We start from the raw sequence: 21,332 nt of genomic DNA, 5'->3' as shown, positions 1-21,332 counted from the left end.
CCTTCACTAAGCTTCAAACACATATTTTAGAAATTTTTTCAAGATAGGCCTCAGTGCACAGCCACAGCTGGCCTGCCTTTCCCTATATACCAGGATGGCCTCAAACTCAAGTTCTGCCTTCTGGGTGCTAAAATGAAAGGCATAGATATTCTTAACAGAACATCTTCACATATATAATCTTAAAAAAAAAAAAAGGAAACAAAAAGCGGAAAGGAGACTCTAGATAGTTTTAGCTAACTGTGTGTGCAGTGAGATTAGCAAATTAAACAGAAGGAAAACACAACAAAGGCAGGGGTGTTCAAAAGAACACAGCACATCAGGACCCCAGAGAAACTCTAGGAAGGGTCAGATCTACAGGCTAAGAAAGACAGACATGGAAAAGCAACTCTAACGTAAGTACAGTCCCAGGTTCCCAGGTAAGAAGAATACATTAAAGTTAGGTGTTCAGAGCACATCTGCTTTGGGCATTACTGAGACAGACTTCAAATATATACTTCATTGTTTTGAAGTGTGTCTTTCAAAGCTGAGGTGTAGCTCAGTAGTAGAATATCTGTGTTACATGTGTGAATCTTTGGGATTTATCACCAGTATCACAATAAAAAAAGAAATGTACAAATCAGTAGTTTATAGAATAGTCCCAGCGTAGTACAACTATTATTACAATTTTTACATTTTTATCATCTCAATGAACACCCACACACCCATTAGCAGTAGCTGTTCTCCATTTTCTCACTTCTCCCTAGTCCTAAACAATATTTAATTCACTTCCTATTGCTGTAGTTCATACAGGACTTATGAGTTACCATATCAGGTCATTTTATTCAAATGGAATCACAGAATGTGGAGCCTTTCATGACTGGATTCTTAATATTGCAGTGCATGAATATGCTCCACTTGAATGCCTGCTCAGTAGCTGATAGACGTGTGGGCGAGAGGTATTTCCATGGTGTGGTGACTATGACAAATGCAGTCAGGAACACTTACACAGAGTCTTTGTAGAGACGTGTTTGTCTCTCCCTTGCTCGTACAGCTATGAATGCAACTGCTGGGTCATGTGATCACTCTGATTGACATTCTGAAAAGTTATAAACTCTTTTCCCATGGACAGTAAACTTCCTGCTCCTCTCGCTGTTACTAAAATCTTTCTGCCCTCTTCAGCAGCATTCCCTGAGCCTTCGGTGTAAGAGTCACTTTGCAGATATATTTATCCACTGGGTCTGGGTTCCACAACTCTGCATTTTGATTAATTATGGTTTTCTACAATCGCCTCTGCTGCAAAAAGGAGTTTCTTTGCTGACGGGTGAGGAATACATTCATCTGTGAGTATAAGGACAGTTATTTGGAATGTAGTTGGAATATGCTGGTTTAGTAAAGTGGAGGTTATAGGTTCTTCTCTAAAATCCATGACTTCACTAGCTGTGGCTAGGTTTCCGACCCCAAGCACAATGTCCTCTTGTGGAGTGGATTTTAGGCCCAATCAGAGAGCTGTTGGTTACTCTGCTCATGCTGTGGGTCATATACATCCTAGCTGGCTAGGACTGCTGCTGGATCCTTCAGGGTCCTGCTGGGCCTAGTGTCTGACCAAGTGTAGTATTAAACAAAAGGGACTTTCTTTCCAGCTCTAGGGGACAAAACAAGGGCAACAACAATAACCTGGAATGTTTCATGTGGGGAGCTTATGGGGTTGCTTGGCAAGAATTTGACATTGGGCCAGGACAGGAAAGTAAGCTCAGGCAGGAATCTGATTTTAGGCCAGAACAAAGAAGTAGGCTTCAGGCAATAATGTGACTTTGGGCCAGGACAGGGACGTGGGCTCAGATATCGATAAGCCTTTAGAAACAGTGGTCACTGGACTTTGTTTATGGCTTTGCTTGTTCCTTGACTGTTTGTGTTCACTGTCCTGCTTGTTCCTTAACCTAGAACTGATTTTATTACTCGCATGTAATTAAAATGGTATAGATTCAGACTAGGAAAAGTTAAACCCGCCTCTTAGCCTCAGAACTAGCTGGGGTCACACTACAGTATTGTCTAATTGTCTCTTTTTTTTAATCCTCGCTCCACCGCTGGTGAACCCATTGACTGAATGAGCTGGCTTGGTCAGTTTCAGGAATCTCTTGGACAACCCTGGCTTATAATTCAAAAGAAGGCTTCCACAGCCGGTGTTGGGAGTTTTCATCTTCTTTTAGACTTAAACTCTGTGTGCATATTTATATGGGCTTAGACACAATACAGGCTTTTTTAGATGGATTGTTAACACCCCACACACATTTCTCCCATTCTGTCACTTGTACCCTGCTGTTCCCTTCACTACTGCCCCACACCTACACAACCGCTCCTCCAACAATGGTTCCTATTACTTTGCTGTTTTCTACAGGTTCTCCAGGATATGTGTGCACACTTGAAAATTTGTAGTTAGGAACTTATGATGAGAGAGAACTTGTGACATTTGTCCTTCTGAGTTACTTCACTCAATATGATCTTTTTAAGTTCCATCTATTTACCAGCAAAAGTCATAATTTCATGTTTCTTTACAGCTGAATAGTATTCCATAAAGTGTATGTACACCACTGTCATCACCCATTTGTCAACCAAAAGCATTTAGGTTGTTTCGGTCTCTGAACTACTGTGAATACAGCAGCAGTGAGCACGGCTGAGCAGCTCTCTGTAGTGTGATGTCACGTCTGTTGGGGCAATGTCTAGAGTGTTATGGCTGGGTGATATGGTAGATTTACTTTAACTTTCTGCGGATTCTCTTCATTGATTCCATACTGGCTGCCCCAATTTGCAATCCTACTACCAACAACTAAGAGTTCCCTTGACCACCACCTCCTTCCTCAGCCCCTCCAGCATCTGTTGGCAGATGTTCCACTGATCTTTGCTGGTCTGACAAGGGTAAAATTAAAAAAATCTCAGCTGTTTTGATTTGCATCTCCCTATTAACTAAGGTTAATAAACATTTTTGAGATATTCCTTAGCCTTTTGTTTTCTTCTTTTGAGAACCCTTGTTCAGATGGAAGGTGGCATCCTTCAATGGCTCATTTGTTTGCTTTGTTTAGACTCATTGCTTTTTGAGTTCTTTATGTATTCTGGATATTAATATTCTGTCAGATTTATAACTGGCAACGATTCTCTCCTATTCAGTGAGTTCCCTCTTCACCAAATTAGTTGTTTTGTTTTTTAATTATTTATTTTACTTATATGAGTACATTATAGCTGTCTTCAGACACACCAGAAGAGGGCATCAGATTCCATTATAGATGGTTATGAGCCACCATGTGGTTGCTGGGAATTGAGCTCAGGACCTCTGGAAGGACAGTCAGTTTTCTTAACCTCTGAGCCATCACTGCAGCCCCAATTCATTGGGTTTTTTGTTGCTGCTGTTTAGCTACACAGAAATATTTTACTTTTGTGAAGTCCCACTTGTCAAATATTGGCCTTAATTTGGGCCTATTCAGAAGACCTTTCCTGAACCTTTATCCTGTTGGTACTGCCTGCATTTTCTTACAGCAGGTTTAGTGTTTCATTTCACATTTGGGTCTTTGATCCATTTGGAGCTAGTTTTTTTTTTTTTTTTTTTTTACAAGGCAACAGATAAAGGTCGAATTTCATTCTCCTGCAATTTTCCAAGTACCATTCATAGAAGATGCTTTATTTTTCAGTTTCTATTTTTGGCATCCATATCAAGTATTAAATGGCTGAAGCTGTAGGTATTCACATGTGGCTCTTTGATTCTGCTCCACTGTTTACCTGTCTGGTTTGGTACCAGCACCATATTATTTGTATTAGTATGGTTCTCTAATACACGCTTAGCTCTGGAATGATAAGCTCTCCGGCAGTAATTATTGGTTTTTGTTTGTTTGCTTCCTCAGGATTATTCTGGCAACCCAGGGTCTTTTGTGTTTCCATGTGAACTTTAGGATATCTTTTTCTATTTTTGTAAAAAATTGAGATGGTATTTTACTGGAGTTCACTGACTCTGTAAATAGCTTTTGGTAAACAGTTCTTTTTACGGTATTAATTCTACCAATCCATGAGCATAGGATGTCTTTCCATCTTCTACTGTCCTTTTCTATGTCTTTCCTCAGAGGTCTAAATTTTTACTGTGAGGTCCTTCACTCTCTTGGTTACATTTATTTTTATGATACTTCATTTTTTGAGACAACTGTGACTAGGAGTGTACCCAAGGTCTTTTTCTCTGTGTTTGTTGTTGGTATAAAGAAAAATTATTAAGGTATACAAAAAAGCTACTGATTTGTGTAAGCTGATTCTGTACACATTGCTAAATTTGTTTATCACTGATAGATCAAATTATTAACATTCTTCTTTTGGAGGATATGATTTGGTTTCAAGTGTTTAAAACCTATCTAGTAATTTCTATGTGTTTTATCACTTTAGCTCCTCTGATTCATTTTTTAAATTACTCTTGAGCATGCTATGACGGGGATGAAACTCTGTATGTGGATGTTTGAAATATACAAGAAGTACTCCTTGCTGTTCTGCATGCTCTTAGCACAGTTGAGATGTATCAGTGACCCATAAAGAAAAGGTTATTTCTGGACTCTCAGCTCTGTTTCAGTGACCATGCGCAGCACCGTTAGGTACTGAACTAGTACACTGTGGTCAGCACACATATTCTGAGAACATCTCAAGAACATCTCTTTAAATTATTCTAAAGCTATGATTTAACTCTTCTTCAGTTGCTTGAAATAAAGAATAGCTTTACTACAAATATGAATATAAACAAAATGTAACTTTAGACTTAGAGAGTTCCATCCAACATGAAATCAGGACACCACAGAAAGCAGCAGCAAAATTAAAGTTAGAATGAAGCCATCGTGACAATGAGTTATTAGCATAAAGTTAGTTCTTGACATTAAATATTAAAAAAAGAAGGGAAAGTGGCATAGTGAAAGAGGAAAAGGAGGGTAAATAAAAATAAATCAAGATTTTAGCCTATTGAAGGTTATGATTTTTTAGTGTTTCCAGTAGCTTAAAGATTCAATACATTATTAATTAAACAAGTTCAGGGCTGGAGAGATGACTCAGTGCTTAAGAGCATTGGCTGCTCTTCCAGAAGATCTGGGTTCAATTCCCAGCACCCACATAGCAGCTCACAACCATCAGTAACTGTCGAGTTCTGGGGTATCTCACACCATGCACATAAAATAAATTTTTTTTTAAAGTTCAAATGCCATCCCCCCCCAAAGAAAATGCACACAGGGAAAAAGCAAAGCATCAGTAGTTACTTGGTAAATGAAGCTCACACAAAGGTCATTTGATTGCTACTACATGCAAATGAAGCATCCTCAGGAGGAATAACAGTACAGGGCATTAGTGAGCAGACTGGGAGTCCAACTGAGAACTGACAGAGATCCGCCTACCTCTCCATCCAAGTGCTAGGGTTAAAGGCGTGCACTACCACCTAGCAACTAACCTCAACCTTAATGTTAAGAAGCTACAATTGTTCTAAGGTCAGAGCAAGGCAAGAATGTACCCCATTCTATTCTTTCTCAGCAGCACATACGAAATCCTACAAAATGAAGGGAAATGAAAAATGTACAGACTGAGAAAAATCCATCTTTGCAGGTGGCAAGACTATTTAGAGAGAAGGCTCTACTTCATACACACCCTACCCTGAAAATATTAAGCACTTACACAGCAGAGGTGAAAGAAACCTGAATCTCCATGAGCACCAAGTGCCTGGTACTGGCATAGTCCTATGTGTACTAAGTGGTTCCAGGAAACTCGGGATACTAAAACTGTACATGCTATGGGTCATGGCTCACCTGGAACTCTCTATGCAGGCCTAGCTAGCTTCCGAGTCAGAGAGATCTGCCTGCCTCTGCCTCCCACATGCTAGGATTAAAAATATACACCGCCACACGTAGCTGTAACATTTACCTTAATAAAGTAAACAAAAATACAACTTTAAAATTTGTAGCAAAAAATAAACTTAGGAAGACTTACCTAGCAGGGGGAATGTCTCTTTTACACAGATCAATCCTCAGCCTCTCTCCCACGTGCCTATAAATCTCCACTACAGCTGATATTGCAGCATTTCTCACCTGCCAAAGAGTTCAATACATTTTAAAGATATGACATTCATATATGACACATACTTCCAAGGTAACAATAAACTAGCAGGCCCAACCTAACACTCTAAACTAGTTTTAATATCTTTTCAGTCCCTGAGTAAATTATAATATCATACCTTATTAATGGAAAACCAAAACCAAGGTCTGTCAAGAAAGCCCTAGAAAACCCATTTAAAGAGGGTCAACTCCTTAGTAGCAGAGCACTTACCCCACATGTGTGAGACCTTTGGGTCAGTCCCTACTACCATCAAAAAAAAAAAAAAAAAAAAAAAAGTCATGATGTGGTTAACAGAAATCTGTGAATAAAAGCTACCAATTGGGATTTCAAAAGTGTAACTGTATTAACCTAAAGTACAGTTAATTAATTTTCTTGAAACAAAACTGTCTTCCAAGAATGTGAATTGAACTAAAAAAAATAAAATAAAATCAGTATATATACTTTTACATCAACAACCGTAACAGCTCCAGCATAGCACACCCCACAGGCCACTCACAACCTGGCCTCACAGTTGACTTAAGGCTGGGCTATTGAAGGGAACCCAGACGTCTCTGAATCTGTTAAACTCAAGAACTAACCACTCAGTTCCTTCTGCCTTTACTATGAGCCCAAGTATTGACAAACAACTTTATGCTCCTTTCCAAAAACCTAAGCCCTGGTAGAAGGGGGAGAGGGAAAGAGGGGGCCAGTAGTCCTCGATACTTGGGAGGGTAAAGCAGGAAGATCACATGAGCCCAGTGGATTCTGAGCGAAACAGGCAGACCTTAATTTTCTTTTTAAAGGCAAAATTTTCACTGTCCTCCTCCTCTGTTTACTGTATTTCTTAAGTAAGGTAAGAGCACAAGAAAGGGCTTCCCCCAACACCCTCAAAAGACCAGTTAATGCTTGAAAGGTACGAAATTTTTTACCTGACTGTTAGAATCTCCAAATAAGACACACAAATGCGGCACCAACTTGCTGATGACCAGTGGTTGAGACCCAAAGCTAAATAAAATTTAAGGGGAAAAAATTAGTTTCATTTAAATATTGAACAAAATATCCTAGTGTTATCTTCTTTTCTACTTTTCCTTTTTTGTTTTTTAGAGACAGGGTTTCTCTGTGTAGCCCTGGCTGTCCTGGAACTCACTCTGTAGATCAGGCTAGCCTCCAATTAAGAGACCCAGCAGCCTCTACCTCGCGGATTGAAGGCGTTGGACATCACCTTAATTCTATATGGAAAGCATGGGCGCAAACTGTTAAGGCAAGATGAGTCACAGGCAAAGTGTTGCTAAGCAACACAAAGTAGACCAGAGCACATGTGACTGATGCAGCCTGGTTAGGGTCACTACTACAACCATAAAGCATACAGGGCAGGAGTTCGACAGGAGCTGATGCAGAGGCCATGGGATGTCACTTACTGCCTTGCTTCCCCTGGCTTGCTCAGCCTGCTTTCTTACAGAACCCAGGTCTACCAGCACAGGGGTGGCACCACCCACAATCAACTATGGCTTATGTCAAACTGACATAAAACTAATCACAACAGATGTTAAAAATGAAGGTTAGCACATGACCCAACTGGGCAAAATTCTCAACAGCAGTTTGATAACCCTGGCAGCCTATCAATTACTTAAGAAAATCTGAGTTGCGTCTCAATATACAGTGAGATGAAGTAAGTTAACAGATATTTATGTTTACTAATATTCTGAAGTCTAGGTTGAATGCAAAGGACAGGAGCACTAACACTCAGAAAGTGCTGACTTAAGGCCCTGACAGCACTGGCTAGCAGAAAGGACCCAGAGCAATGAAAAAAGATGATGTCACGCCACAGGAAAAATCAAAGGGGCTATGTATTAGCTAGCACACTTCAGTCTAGAAAATATTCTAGAATGCAAACAAAAGCCTCCACTTACACTCCTGCATCAGGACTCTGCCTGCTACTACTAGGTGTAGGGTACAGAGTCCAGGCAGAGCTCAGAGAGGCTCTGTAGACATCTAGCAGTCACCCACAGTGCTCTACACAGCCTAGGGTCAACTGGCAAAAGGGATGTGGGGAAATGGTTTTAACATGTGACACAGCACTGAGTTCAAAAGTTCTGAAGCAGATCCTAACAGGAAAAAGGTCCGAAGTTATTACCATTATAAAGTCTATAACCATCAATTCTGGATGGCTAAGTAATAAATGATAAATTCAAAAATTAACATGAAAGATATCTTATATATACAAAAGTAGCACTAAAGGTTATATTTTTGTTTGGAAAATCAATTAATAGTTACTTAAAATTTATTTGCACTCTTCCTTCACCCTGTGAAAAAACCCTTGAGAAATGACTAAGAGAAAGAAGGCTGTTCCAATAACTACAGGACTTACATGTTCAAGGTTTCAATAAGACACAGGCATACGCCTTCTCGAGATCGAAAGTTCTTGTGCTTGAAGCCAGAGGCCAGCTGCTCCCAAACGTGCTATTGGGAAAACAAATAAACACACAGGATAAAACGTTTGGAAATGCATGGAACAAATGGAAGTTTTTCTAGCCTTACAATCAAGCCATAGGGTATCAGATATGCTCCATATAAAGGATATTTTGAAAATTTTGGAATTTTACATAGTAAGAGCAAGAAACCTTATTGATAGGAAACATACCAAAATATAAAATTCATGTTTGTAAGATTCATGTTTACATATATAACCTGAGCATAATTCATATATTTTTAGTGCAGCTAAATTCTGACTATGGCCTGTCACGTAGATTAGGTGTGGTATTTTCTACTTATAGTATTAATGTTATGTCAGTGAACAAAACCTTTTAGATTTTCAGATCAGGGATGTTCAACTCACATTTACAAGATTTTGCTTGGTTTTTTGTTTGGATTTTGTTTTGTTTTGTTTTTTTGTGGCCTCCTACCCAGGTGATAGCTGAACCACAATTCTGAGTTTTTATTTACATACTTTTCACTGTAAATTTCAATGATTTTGAGGAGCATTGTGTCCCATATGTAAGCATGTAAGCAGTTCCGAGAATGTGGGTGTCATCTGTGTTAAGAACACTGGAACTGCAGGCACAGTGGTCTAGGACGTACTCAGTAGAGGCAACTCCCTACAGGAGACTCAGAGAACAGCTTCGAATGCTTTATAATACCAGACACAAGGACAGAAACATTTGGAACAGGTCATTTTATGACTACCTAGTCTGTGGGGAAAGGAGAAATGGGCTTATACCAACAATGCAAAGCAGCTGTTTAGAAACAGTGTAGCAAGCCTTTCAACAGTACCTTCCTAAACATAGTAAACTGTCCCATAAGTTGTCTCTTTGCATTTAGAAAGCCAACTTAACATACCAAATCCACATTCCCATCCTCCACCCCCACTATGTGTGTGTGAAATTCTCAAAACCACAATCTTAAAACTGATTTTTAAAATCTTTTTTAAAAAGTGCTGATTATTTGAATGTGCTTCTGAACTTCCATGAGATGTGTATGTATGTATGACTGTAGACACATGAGTGGAGATCCAAGGACAACTTTTAGGAGTCAAGTTTCTCCTTCCACCATGAATTCTGGGGACCAAACTCTGAACCCAGGTCATCAAGCTTGTGAATTTTTAGAAATGTTAACTAAGGCTGGGTATACATCTCAACGCCAAAACATTTGCCACTGAAATCTACAAAGCCCTGGGTTCTGATGCTACCACCACCACACATACATACATGCATCCATGTATATATGCATACATACATATACATCTTGTTTAGAATAACCTGTGTCCGGCAACTCAACTCTGAAACCCGTTTTTTATAAAAAATGCTTACATCTGTGTCTAAAGATAAATATACACAGATGTTACCTGAGAAAAAAATTTAAACTGTAAATCAGTAGAGACTACCCACAAAACCTCTTTTAAGGGTATTGCTATGAAGTGTTAAATCCCTTCCAATCAGCTTCCCTTTATAACTCAGTACTCATGACGCATTAAATATGCATAACATTATACTTTAACCATCACGTGGTATCACTGTGCATATTATGCTTATGAGCATTAAGCTATCCTCTCAACTGTGGTGTACACAGCTTATTTTATTCTCCTTCAAAATATTTCCATGGTTTGGATGTGGTTTTCTGCACTAGCGGTTATGTGTCAGAGGCCTGGTCCTCAGTATGAAGATAGAAGACCTGGAGGGCTGAAGAGATGGTTAAGAACAACTGCTTGCTCTTGCAGAGGATATGAGTTCAGTTCCCAGCACCCATACAACTACCTCTAGAACTCCAGTTCTGATTTTTACAAGTACCTACATACAGAAGGCATACATATGTATGCACACATACATACATGTAAAGTATTTTTTAATCGAAGTACCTTTAAGCAACAGGACATCTTCCATGAGATGATGCACCATGTCATACAGCTGGTACTATGCCCACAAAACTATGACTTCCAAAGCTATGAGGTAACTACTTTTATTGTTACAAGTATCTAGCCTCAGACATTCTGTAACAGCATAAAGCAGACCAATACATTATAAGTGTATGTCCATGTATAGATATGCATGTGTACTCATGTGTGTGCAGGTACGTATATATTATACATTTATAGGGCAAAAGATAACCATGTGTATTGTTCTTCTGGTCACAAGACTCTCACTGGCCTAGAACATGCAAAGCTGGCTAAGCCAGACTACTGGCTTCTGAGGAAGCCCCAAGGATTTGTCTGTCTCTGCCACCCTATTACAGGGATTACAAATATATGTCATCATGCCTAACTTTTAATAAAAAAGAAAAAATAAATAAAACAGGTTTCTAGAGATCAAACTTAGGTTTTCTTACAATGTATCCAATGTAATTAATACATTCCTTAAGGAAAAACTATTTGTACTATATTCAAAAACACAAGTTGTTATAAAATATGTTTTATATAATCAATAACCACCTATTAAAATGTTTAAAAATCTGAGTTACAAAAATTAATATTCAGTAGTTTTCAAAAATAACAATTTTGGTATTTTAAATATATTTGTAGGTAAGAGAAACCAGAAAATGTACACTAAAACCAACACAATGCCAAATCACTCAAGTACTGAAAAAAAGAAAAGGTGAATTAAAAAAACCTCACATGCTGGCACTGTATCTTAAATTTGAATTTCTTTAAACCTTAACAACAATCCACTATTTAAAATTCTACTATTTCTGTGTCTTGGTGGTTTATTAGTTTGCTACAGTTGCCATCTATCTAATTAGAATGCTCAAAGGTAAGCCTACCATAGGCGGCGCCACCTCATCCATCAGCTTCAGTGTCAGATTCTGAGCTTCTTCTCGAACTTTGTCTTTGGCATCTCCCATTCTGTCTACTAAAGCTGTGGTAACTAAAGGGGAAAGAATAAGAATTTGCAACTTAACTCCATCACAAACCATATTTTACAAAACTATAAATAAATATAAATATGGCAACTATTTCCATAAGTAATTGCAAGAAGAAATTATGCCAAGTCCCTTAGTTATAAGTACAAGCAAAGACAACGAGCCAATTTCAATGTCGTAAGTACAATCAACCATACCCACTTAGGACAGTGTTCGAAACCAGGCAAGCTCAGTGTGTATGTGGCCAAGATCCAAAGACAGGCAAGTAAATGCTTTCTTCAAGGTTAATGCATGGGAGACCTCTGGGAGAGTAAAAAGGCATCCTCAGGAAGTACAGACAGGGACAGTCCAAGACCTGGTGGGCTTAAGTTTCTGGACCCAGTCACGCTCAAGGGTCAGTTTTATAACTACACTTGAAATTGTATGTTATGCATTCTTCTTGTAGGTCATATTTCACATCTGACAGAAAAAAACAAAAACATAGACCTAAGCCTATGTTTTTAAAGGAGAAGTAGAAGGAATGAAAATGTTTTGAACGGATACATTTATCTAGTTTACTTACAGAAGGTGAAATCAAGGGGGGAAAAAAGCCTTCAAGCCAGGTATGGAAGTACATGCTTTAATCCCAGCACTGGGAGGCTCAGTCAGCAGGACTGAGAGTTCCAGGCCAGCCTGGATTATATAGAGAGAACCTGTCACAATAAAACAAAAAGCAGCCCTCATAATTAAAATCATAAACATTGGGGCTGAGGAGATGGCTCAATGGTTAAGAGCACTGGCTGCTCTTCCAGAGGAGCTGGGTTCAATCCCCAACACTCACGTGGCAGCTCAAAACCATTCATAATTCTGGCGCCAAGAGAGCTCATGTCCTCTTCTAGCCTCCATGGTATGCACAGACATACACGCAGACAAAACTTCCATCCATAAAATAAGATAGTTTATTAAATCATAAACCAAAATAAGTACTGTTCATGGCTAGAAATATGGCTCAATGGTAAAGTACTAGCCAATACAAAAGACAGTTCTAACCCAACATCTCATTTTGTTTGGATGTATTGTTAATAAGAATTATTCAATATCTACATGGTTGGCTATTATGAAAATCTGCTTCTTCTAAATCACAGAACATAATAGTAAAAAAAAAATTACCTCACTTAATCCATACAACACTATTAGACTAAACTATTAGGTAGGAAAATCGGAATTTGAGTAAATTCAGTTTTTAGCTAGGTAAATGGAATTGTGTTGTGTGTTGGCATTCTTATAACAAAGGAAAAGATATTCTGTTCCTGAGAGGTAAAATTTAACTTCAAAAGGAAACTCACATGTTAGACTAAGTAGGGGTTCATTCCAATACTAAAATGTAATTTAGGTCACACCTAAAATGTGGTAGTATAGACCTGGAATCTCAGTACTTGAGAATGGAGAGGTGATGGCAAGATGATCAAATTCAAGGCAGCCCAGGATACACAGTGAGCTCAAGACAAGGCTGGGATCTACATAGTAAAGCTCTGTCTCAAAATTAACAGAAAATGTTACAGCCAGTTTTAATGGCTCATGCCTACAGTCCTGCAGTCAGGAGACTGAGGCACAAAAATAGCCATGAGAGTCAGTGTGGGTGACATAGGAAGCTTCAGACTGCAAAGCAAAATCTTGTCTAAAAACAAAGCAAAATAATTTTATAGAATATAAACATTTTAAAACTTTTAGTAACTATAATACACAAGCTCAGTATCACGTTAAGCAATAAAAATTCTTATTAACTTTTCTACTGAAATTTGTAATTGTGTTCATGTGTGTGCATGTGTGTGCATGTGTGTGTATACATGTGAGCACCCGGACCATACATGGCGCACACACAGGTGGGAGGGTCAGAGGACAACTTCCATCAAGTCAGTTCTCTCCCTACGCCTCCCCGTGGGTTCTGGGGAGCAAACTCTGCTTAACAGGCTGGGGTGGAAAGCACCTTAACCTGCTAAATCCCATTTTTACATATACTGTCTTGGAGACAACAACACTTTATTTCATTGTACCTTGTTATTAATTACAGGACAGGTAAACTTTCCTAAACCTCAAAGTTGCCTTGTTTACCCCTCATGATTAAAGAGAGGGTAAAGTAAGCAGGAAAAAATAATAAGCATTTGTAAGTACGAGCAATACAATATATACACACTAAAGATCTGTGAACATATGTGAACATCTATGAATTATCAATAGCTACAGTGAGAGACCCAGGAGAGACTGCCACTGTGTAAGCTCAGAGGATTTAAACAAGTGTGTTGATTGGGCACAGACGGCACTGGGAGGTAAAATACAGAAAACTGAAGTATGGAGTTAGCAGTTTTCATTCTACTGGCATTGTAAAATGTAAAATTACTTTACAGGACATAGAGCTCACTACTGAGTGTCCTAAAGACTCTGACGCTCTTTCCACCACACTGTTTAGGGATTAAACTATCTGCTAAAAATTTTAACTACAAAATTCTTTATTAAATTGAGTTACCATAAAACCAGAGCTACTGACCAGTATCAGTGTGAACAGATTACTACTCTAACTAAACATGACGTTGAGTTCACATTGTATCTAATGTTCTAATGATTGAGCTATGTACAAATCTCTTTTTGGAACAAGAAATAAAACTGAATAGAACTCTCCATTTTTCTAGAACATTTTTTTACTTTTAATGTACAAAGGACTGGTACACATATGAGCTCAGAGACACTGTAGCATTCACAAACCTACACAGACTGAAGACAGGATCCCGTGGTAAGAAGGGTAAGTGCACAGGGGTCCAACTCCTAACCAAGAAGCTATCTGCAACTGACGCTTGTAAAAAAAAAAAAAAAAAGGTCTTTTCCAATGAAATCCTACTGGGTATATTAAGCACACTTGTGGGCAGGCCCCATGCTCAGCAGTGGACGGCTAGCGTAGCTCAGTGGCAGCTCTTAGGCTTAAGTCTCACACTGCCTTGTCTGTTTGGTCTTACTCTTCTGCTTTCTACAGTGAGTTCCACTTTCTGTTTTTATGGGTTTTGTGTGCGTTTCTTCTATTTCTTTGAGTGTTTTTGGTTTCGTTTGGTTTTCTATCTGTTTGCTTTCTAAGGAGGGAGAAAGAAAGGTTGAAAAGATGAGAAGGATCTGGGAGAATGAGGAAGGTTTAAAGAATTGTTCATTAGGGCTGGAGCGATGGGTCAGTGGTTAAGAGCACTGGCTGCTCTTCCTGAGGACCCAGGTTCAATTCCCAGCAACCACTTGGCAGCTCACAACTGTCTGTAACCCCAGTTTTAGGGGATCTGACATCCCCCCCCACACACAGGCAGGATATCAATGTAGATAAAATAAAAATAATTAATTTTTTTAAAAGAACTGCTCATTAGGCCACAATTTAATTCAATCCTCTCCTTTTATAGAAACACTTTTTAAGATGTTTATATTTATTTACTTATCCTCTGCTGTGAACATGTGCCATGGCAGGTGCATAGATTTCAGAGGACAATCTGAGTAAGTCACTCTCTCTACCTTGTGGGACCTGGGGATTGAACTCAGGTCACCAGGCTTGTTGACAAGCACGTTTACCCACTGAGCCACTGTTAGGTTGTCTGGTTAAGACTTCTGATAGGGTTAGACAAAGAGTAAATATGGGGCACTCCAGTTCTTGAAGAGCATGCAGACATTCTGTCTACCCTCTAAATCAGGATTGTGCGATGACACTCTTTCAGAGACATAATCAATAGTTTTAAAGGAGGCATCTAATAAATGGCAGCAAAAAACCAAGGTCACGTTTTCCCATCATATTACATAATCTTGCAAGTAACAACAAATTCAAGATCCACGGAAGATCTTCCAAGTGAAAACAATGCTGACTGTAAGTCTGCAAAAGTGACAGATCAGAAGAGTAAAGCTACGCATCCCAGTAAGGCTGGGTGTGCTGTGGAGTGGAGCACAACTGAAAAGCATGAGCAGTTATTAGTATATCGTTATATAGTAGATATGTTATATATGACTTCATGTATATTATCTATAAGTAATATATTATAAATTATGTTATGCTACTATGACACAGGTAATGTATTAGTATATATTATATATATATAATGTTACAGTTAACAGCAATGAACTGTAAACAGCAACTATAACAGCAAAAAAAAAACAACACTATAAAGAAAAGTGTAGAGTATGAAGAATTAACCTGAAAAGTTCCAAGATACCGTGAAGGAAAGAATTACAGAGAAGAGGAGGTATTTCAAATGAAAGAGCACAGCACATGCAAGTTAAGGTACAGCCAAAGAAGTGAGCAGGCTTCTGCTAAACTGGAGTGGAGAATTCTTGCTCAAGATTCTGGAGAAGACAACTGAGATGGGGGAAGGCACATGTGTCCTGAAACACCAAGGACACTATTCACAGTCGGTGACAACTCCAGTCCATCGTGCTTCATGGACTGTCAGCATACCCTGTATCTGAAAATCTGGTAAGACACTAGAGTGACACTTCAGTGTAATATGCTATCAATAGCAACAGTACCAGAGAGCTACAACTCTGGTGCGGATCACAAACACCCACAACCATAGAGAAACAAATGCCAAGTATGCCGATTTCAGTGCAGTATTTCAACTTTGCAATCTAGTCAGCATTCTCAGTTAAACAGCACAAAAGATGAAGGGAATTTTGAATCACAAAGTCCATGCTCAAGGCTCAGTTGGGAAGAGTTGGAGTAATCTTTTAGTACAATGTGTGAAGGTGTTGTCTCTGTCCTGCCTCACCAAGGCATTCTCTGATTGGTTTTAATAAAGAGCTCATGGCCTATAGTTAAGCGGGAAAGGAAAGGAGGAACTTCTAAGCAGAGACAGGAACTATGGGAAAGAATCTGGCAGGCATAGTGGTGGTGGAATTCACCAGCCAGACACAGAGGAAGAAACAGGTGCCAGAACTGAAGGGGAGGCAATGGGCCATGAAGAGTAATGTAGATTACAATAAACGAGTAAACTAAGTCCTATGAGCTGGTTGGAAACAAGTTTAAACTATAAGACGTAAGCATCCCTAAGTAAATAATTGATAAATGAGGTCTCTGTGTCATTGCTGGAAGCAGGCAGGTTGAGACAGTCTTGGTAGGAAAGAGGCATGCTTAGCATGAGAGGCCTGGGCAGGGGGTACATATTTATCATTCACGAGGACCAGAAGTTTTAAAGTTCAACATCCTTCTAGATTGTACTGACAGTTCAGGGCCAGCCTGAGATAAACAGTGAGTTCTAGACTAGGCAGAGCTACACAGAGAGACCTTTTACTTAAAGTAAAGAAGGGAGGGAGGGGATAAGGAGGGAGGGAAGTAGGGAGGGAGGGAGGGAGGGAGGGAGGGAGGGCGGGCGGGCAAAGCAAAGCTCTGTGGACCTAGACAAAAGGAAGCAGCAGCACAAGTCCAACCAATAATATCCACAAGAGAAGGTCAGGCACGCCTCATCATCCAATTTCTCACAGCCTCAAAGAACAGAACGTTATTTTTTAAATATGCACTCAAATACATAAGCAAAACATGTTTTTAAAGCATTTTTTAAACATCTACCATGAATTTTAAGCAGAAGAGTGACAGTAAAAATTTTATCTTAATACTAAGGATGGGAAGTACCGATTAGTGATTAAAAATGAATACCAAGAAACCTATTCAAGAAATGGTGGGAAAAGAAAAATAACAAAAAACTGACACAATTAGGTGGCATATCAAACATGAAAAAAACTGACCATGGATATTTCAAAGTTTAATAATATGCTAACATTGTTAGATATTAAATCACAGAAGAAAGCCACTAACATTCCAGGCAGTATTTCTGTATGTTGATGTAAAATCGTAGTGAACTCATTCATAAAGCCGTCTAAAGTGCAGCCGACTATCCCCGTGTTCAGTCAGAGCCACTGTCACTGTGCCATGCAGAGCACACTGACCATGAGCTGGCACAGCCTCACTGCTGCTCAGAGAAAGACAACAGCATGACACAGTAACTTTATTCAGCCTAATAACAAAAACCTGTGGGACTGGGGTACGGCTCAGGGTTAGCATTGTGCTCAGTGTGCAAGATTCAGGCTCGGCATCAAAACAGACAAAACTCGGGCTTTGCGTTTCTTTCCTTTCGTTCTAACTCACTCACGTTGTATTTCCTGAAAGATTGGTCTGAGCAGACGTCTCCACAAAACAACAAAAACTATGTAGCCTGGATGGTGGCCCTGGCTTTAATCCTAGATCTTGGGAGGCAGAAGCTTTAAAGTCTTTCTTGGTAAATTAAAATACTGAAGTTCCATGTCTTTATACAAAAAGGTTATACAAAATTACATTTTAAAATTTTTTCAATTTTAATTTATTTTATTTACTTTATTTTAATTTAATTTTCCTGTAAGTATATGCTGTGTGTGCAAGTATCCGAAAAGGCCAGAAGAGGGGCACGGAAGCTCCTGGAGCTAGTTACAGATGGTTGTGAACCACCTGCTGAGATGCTAACACAGGCCTTTCACAGGTCTTCTGAAGAACAAGTGCTCTTAACCACCGAACCAGTTCTCCAATCCCCAAACTACATTATTTTCTAAATTTAAAAATATTCATTCTAATTAAAGTCACTGTATCGAACTCTACAATGACTGTTAAAGTGAACTTACCCATGGTTACGTAAGATTTAAATCGTGTTGACAATCTATCCACAAAGGCACTTAAAATCTCCAATCCTAATAATGATACCTACAAACAGAAAAAGATTTAATAAGTACAAATTAATGGTGCATATTTTACCAGTATATAACACTTAACATACAGCAATCTTCACATATTACTAAGATTTTTAAAGTAAGTTTAACTGGGTACAGTGGCATAGGCCCGCCACTACTCAGGAGGAAAGGCTGGAGGATCTTTGAGTTCAAGGTCAGCCTAGTCCATATAGTGAGTTCCAGACCAACTAGGGACACATAGTGAGACTTTGACTCAAAATTTGTTTGTGTGTGTGTGTGTGTGTGTGTGTGTGTGTATCCTATGTAGGGATATTTATATGTACATTATATATGTATATATTTAGATATACATGTATGTATACATATATACAAATACATATGCATATATAAAATCATTACACACACACACTTTGGGCTTCACCCCAAGACTCAAAATAATAAAATTTAATAAATTTAAATTTTTTAATGAGACTGATGCATTTGGAGGTAGGTAGTCATGAGATTGAAGATTCTACTCTCAGTGCTGCCGTGCCTTGTGTCCATCACTTAGTATAAAATCTCTCAAATAGCCAGAGACATGGGAGTTCATACCCACTCACAGGCTCCAGTTTGCACCCAAAGACAAGACTACTCCACAGTTAAGACCATAGCTAGGCAGGAGACTGGAGAAGGCTCTGAGGCTGCAAGAAGTCTTGCAGAAGAGTGTGGTCTACACAGTAAAGGTAATGCTTTCAGTGCCCTTGTCTTCTAGAAAAGAGCTGAACTTGAAGTACTGGGGGAAGAAGATGCAGTGCCCAACGCCTAGGGCACAGTAATCAACTGCAGTGGAGGGAAGGAGCAAGGCTCCAAAGCTGTCTACTCCACTGAGACAAAAAACCATCCTCAACCCACACTGTCCAGGTGACTGCTTCTGATAAAACCTCAGCACAAGGCTCAAGGGCAAAGAGCCTCCAGAAGCTAACTCTGTACTGTAGACGAGGAGCCCAGGTTACCCTGTGCTGCTGTTGGTACTCCGCTCAAGGGAAACACTAATACATTTCTCAAGGGGGTGAGAAAACCAGCCTAAGATGTGGGAGGCCAAAGCTGGGGTTCCCTGGCTCCTGGGTGCCCAGTCCCCGCTGAAAACCATGCAGAGGAGTTGAGAATGGAGAGTCACGGGGTCAGGGGTGTACTGGCCTGCGATGAGGATGGGATCAGGGGTTCCTAAACTCCTGGACATCCAGATGCCACTGGATCTCTGGGAGTTGGGAACAGAGTTGGGTCCCCAGAATGGGGTGGAGGGAACGTCCAGCTTAGTTCATCTGTGTTTGTCCTCAGCTTAGCAGAGATTGCCAGGGAACTGGTAGGGAACTTCTGCAGGAGACTAGGCAAATCGGTTCTGTAGACAAAGGCTTTCTCCATGCTCTTGATGAAATAGACAGTCTTTGGTTCCAAGCTATTTATTGATTGTTCATGGTGGAAAATGGGTGTATGCCATCTCCTCCCGGTGGACCAGAGATTAAGTACCTTTTGAAAGAAGGAACATTCAGGAAGGGAAGCTTACTGGCTAAACTCTCAGAGCCCATCTAGATACCTCATAACATGGAGAACTTTGTTCTGATCTATGTGAACATAGGTCACAATCCTATGTAGGGAGTGTGGTCATGTGCCAGAGGCCTGGCTGGAAGCAGGTAAAGCCACTACTGTCCTCTGAGAGGTTCCAGGGTTTCCAATCAGCTCAACCGTACCAAGTTTCCTGGCACAGTCCACAACTCCTTTTCTTTTCATGAAGGAGAGTTGTCACTGGAGTGGCTGTCTCTTATGTCATCTGAAGTGAAAAGTTTGGGTGGGGTGGGGTGTAAGCACCAAAATAAAACATAAGCCAGAGGGATAGAGGCTAGGAAGACAGGGGATTATTGGATTAATTAATTACTCAGTGGATTGAAATTGAAAGTGAGTTTGTACAGAGTTTGTGAGGATATTAACATCGGTTTTAAACAGTATTTGATTTAACTATATACGCATCATGTAAGTTTCCCTAAGTTCGGTAGCTATTAGGCTCTGGCAAGAGAGTTCATCTGTGGCTGGAAGGTCCTGAAGCTGTCAGGGCATGCTTGTCTCAGAAGTCTTCAGTCAGATGATGTGTGTGGACAAAGGCAGCTTTATTGCCCCAGGCCAGTCCGAGGAGATGGTGGGTCAGTCTCTGTCTGGCCTGTGGCAGCAGCTCTTTTTGTCCCTTTTGTAAAGATAAACCTGTAGGGCAATCACAACAGAGGAGCAGAACCCCAGCAGTGGGGTGTCTGCACAGAGGGGTAATGTATATATGTTCAGCCTGTAAAAGTTGGGAGCAAAATGTGGTCTGTTATAATGGTTCTAGAAAAAAAGGCAAGAGTGTTGAGGAATTTAGTCCTGGAGGGAATCCCCTGTGTTGTAGTAAGGAAAGCAGAGGGAAGAGTTGGAAATGTATCTGCTTTGGATGGCTGAGGAAGAAAATACCATGTTAATTATGTATATGGGATAGACAGTAGCAGCTGACTGTAAAAGGAAACTGGTTGTTATTTAAGAATTAAATAATAGCTATTAATGTAGTTGGTTTGACCTATAGGAATAGATTAAATATGATTTTTGAACCTTAACAGAAATTATAAGACAATTTTAATTTGAAGGCACAAACAGTATTTCAGGTGTTAGGGAGAAAAATAAACATTTAAATAAAGAAACATGAAAACAGGTGAATTTTGTTTTTGATTTTCGAATTCTCAGCAGCAATATCTCAACTCTAATCCTTGCTTTGGTGGACTCTTCTCACTTAGGTGAGGGGAGAGCCTGCTCTGCCATGCTGTGGCTGTCTGCTCTGTCAGGCAGGTACCTTTTTCTCTTTTTCCTTGGCTGGTACTGCTAGAAGGCAGTGGGGGTGGGGTGGTTTTTGTACACTGTAAAAGCAGAGTGGACAGAGAAGAAGCACAGGGACTCGGTGGCACTGTATCGGTGGGGCCAGAGGGAGTGTGGAGCAGGGAGAGGGGAATGCGGAGTTTTTGTTAATGGTCAGTTGGACTGTGGTGGGAAGAAGACAGTGTCTACCTTTAGAGCTGGAAGGCCTGGGTGTTTGGAACTCACAGCCTTTGTTTACTCTGGAGTTCCAAGGTGGGTCTGTGTGGGTCACCAGCTGGGGCACACCCACACTGTCGGCACCAGACCTGCCCTCCAACAGACCCTTGCTAAAGGAT

General features: G+C 39.9%; 1 protein-coding gene across 8 annotated transcripts in view; it reads right to left on the bottom strand.

Moving 5' to 3' along the window:
• Nucleotides 1-21,332, bottom strand: part of CLASP2 (cytoplasmic linker associated protein 2) — a gene marked incomplete at its 5' end in the record, with an annotated part of 155,946 nt that overhangs the window by 123,691 nt on the left and 10,923 nt on the right. For all 8 annotated transcript variants that reach the window (XM_080934581.1, XM_080934585.1, XM_080934583.1 and 5 more), the window contains 5 exons: nt 5,968-6,065; nt 7,002-7,077; nt 8,441-8,532; nt 11,323-11,426; nt 18,061-18,139. In XM_080934581.1, coding sequence (XP_080790707.1) covers nt 5,968-6,065; nt 7,002-7,077; nt 8,441-8,532; nt 11,323-11,426; nt 18,061-18,139 — 449 coding nt within the window. The remainder of the gene's footprint in view (nt 1-5,967; nt 6,066-7,001; nt 7,078-8,440; nt 8,533-11,322; nt 11,427-18,060; nt 18,140-21,332) is intronic.

Source organism: Micromys minutus, assembly GCF_963924665.1.
Source record: "Micromys minutus genome assembly, chromosome: 21".
Taxonomy (NCBI): domain Eukaryota; kingdom Metazoa; phylum Chordata; class Mammalia; order Rodentia; family Muridae; genus Micromys; species Micromys minutus.
The sequence above is the reverse complement of the archived record's forward strand: the minus strand, read 5'-3'. Positions and strand labels throughout refer to the sequence as shown.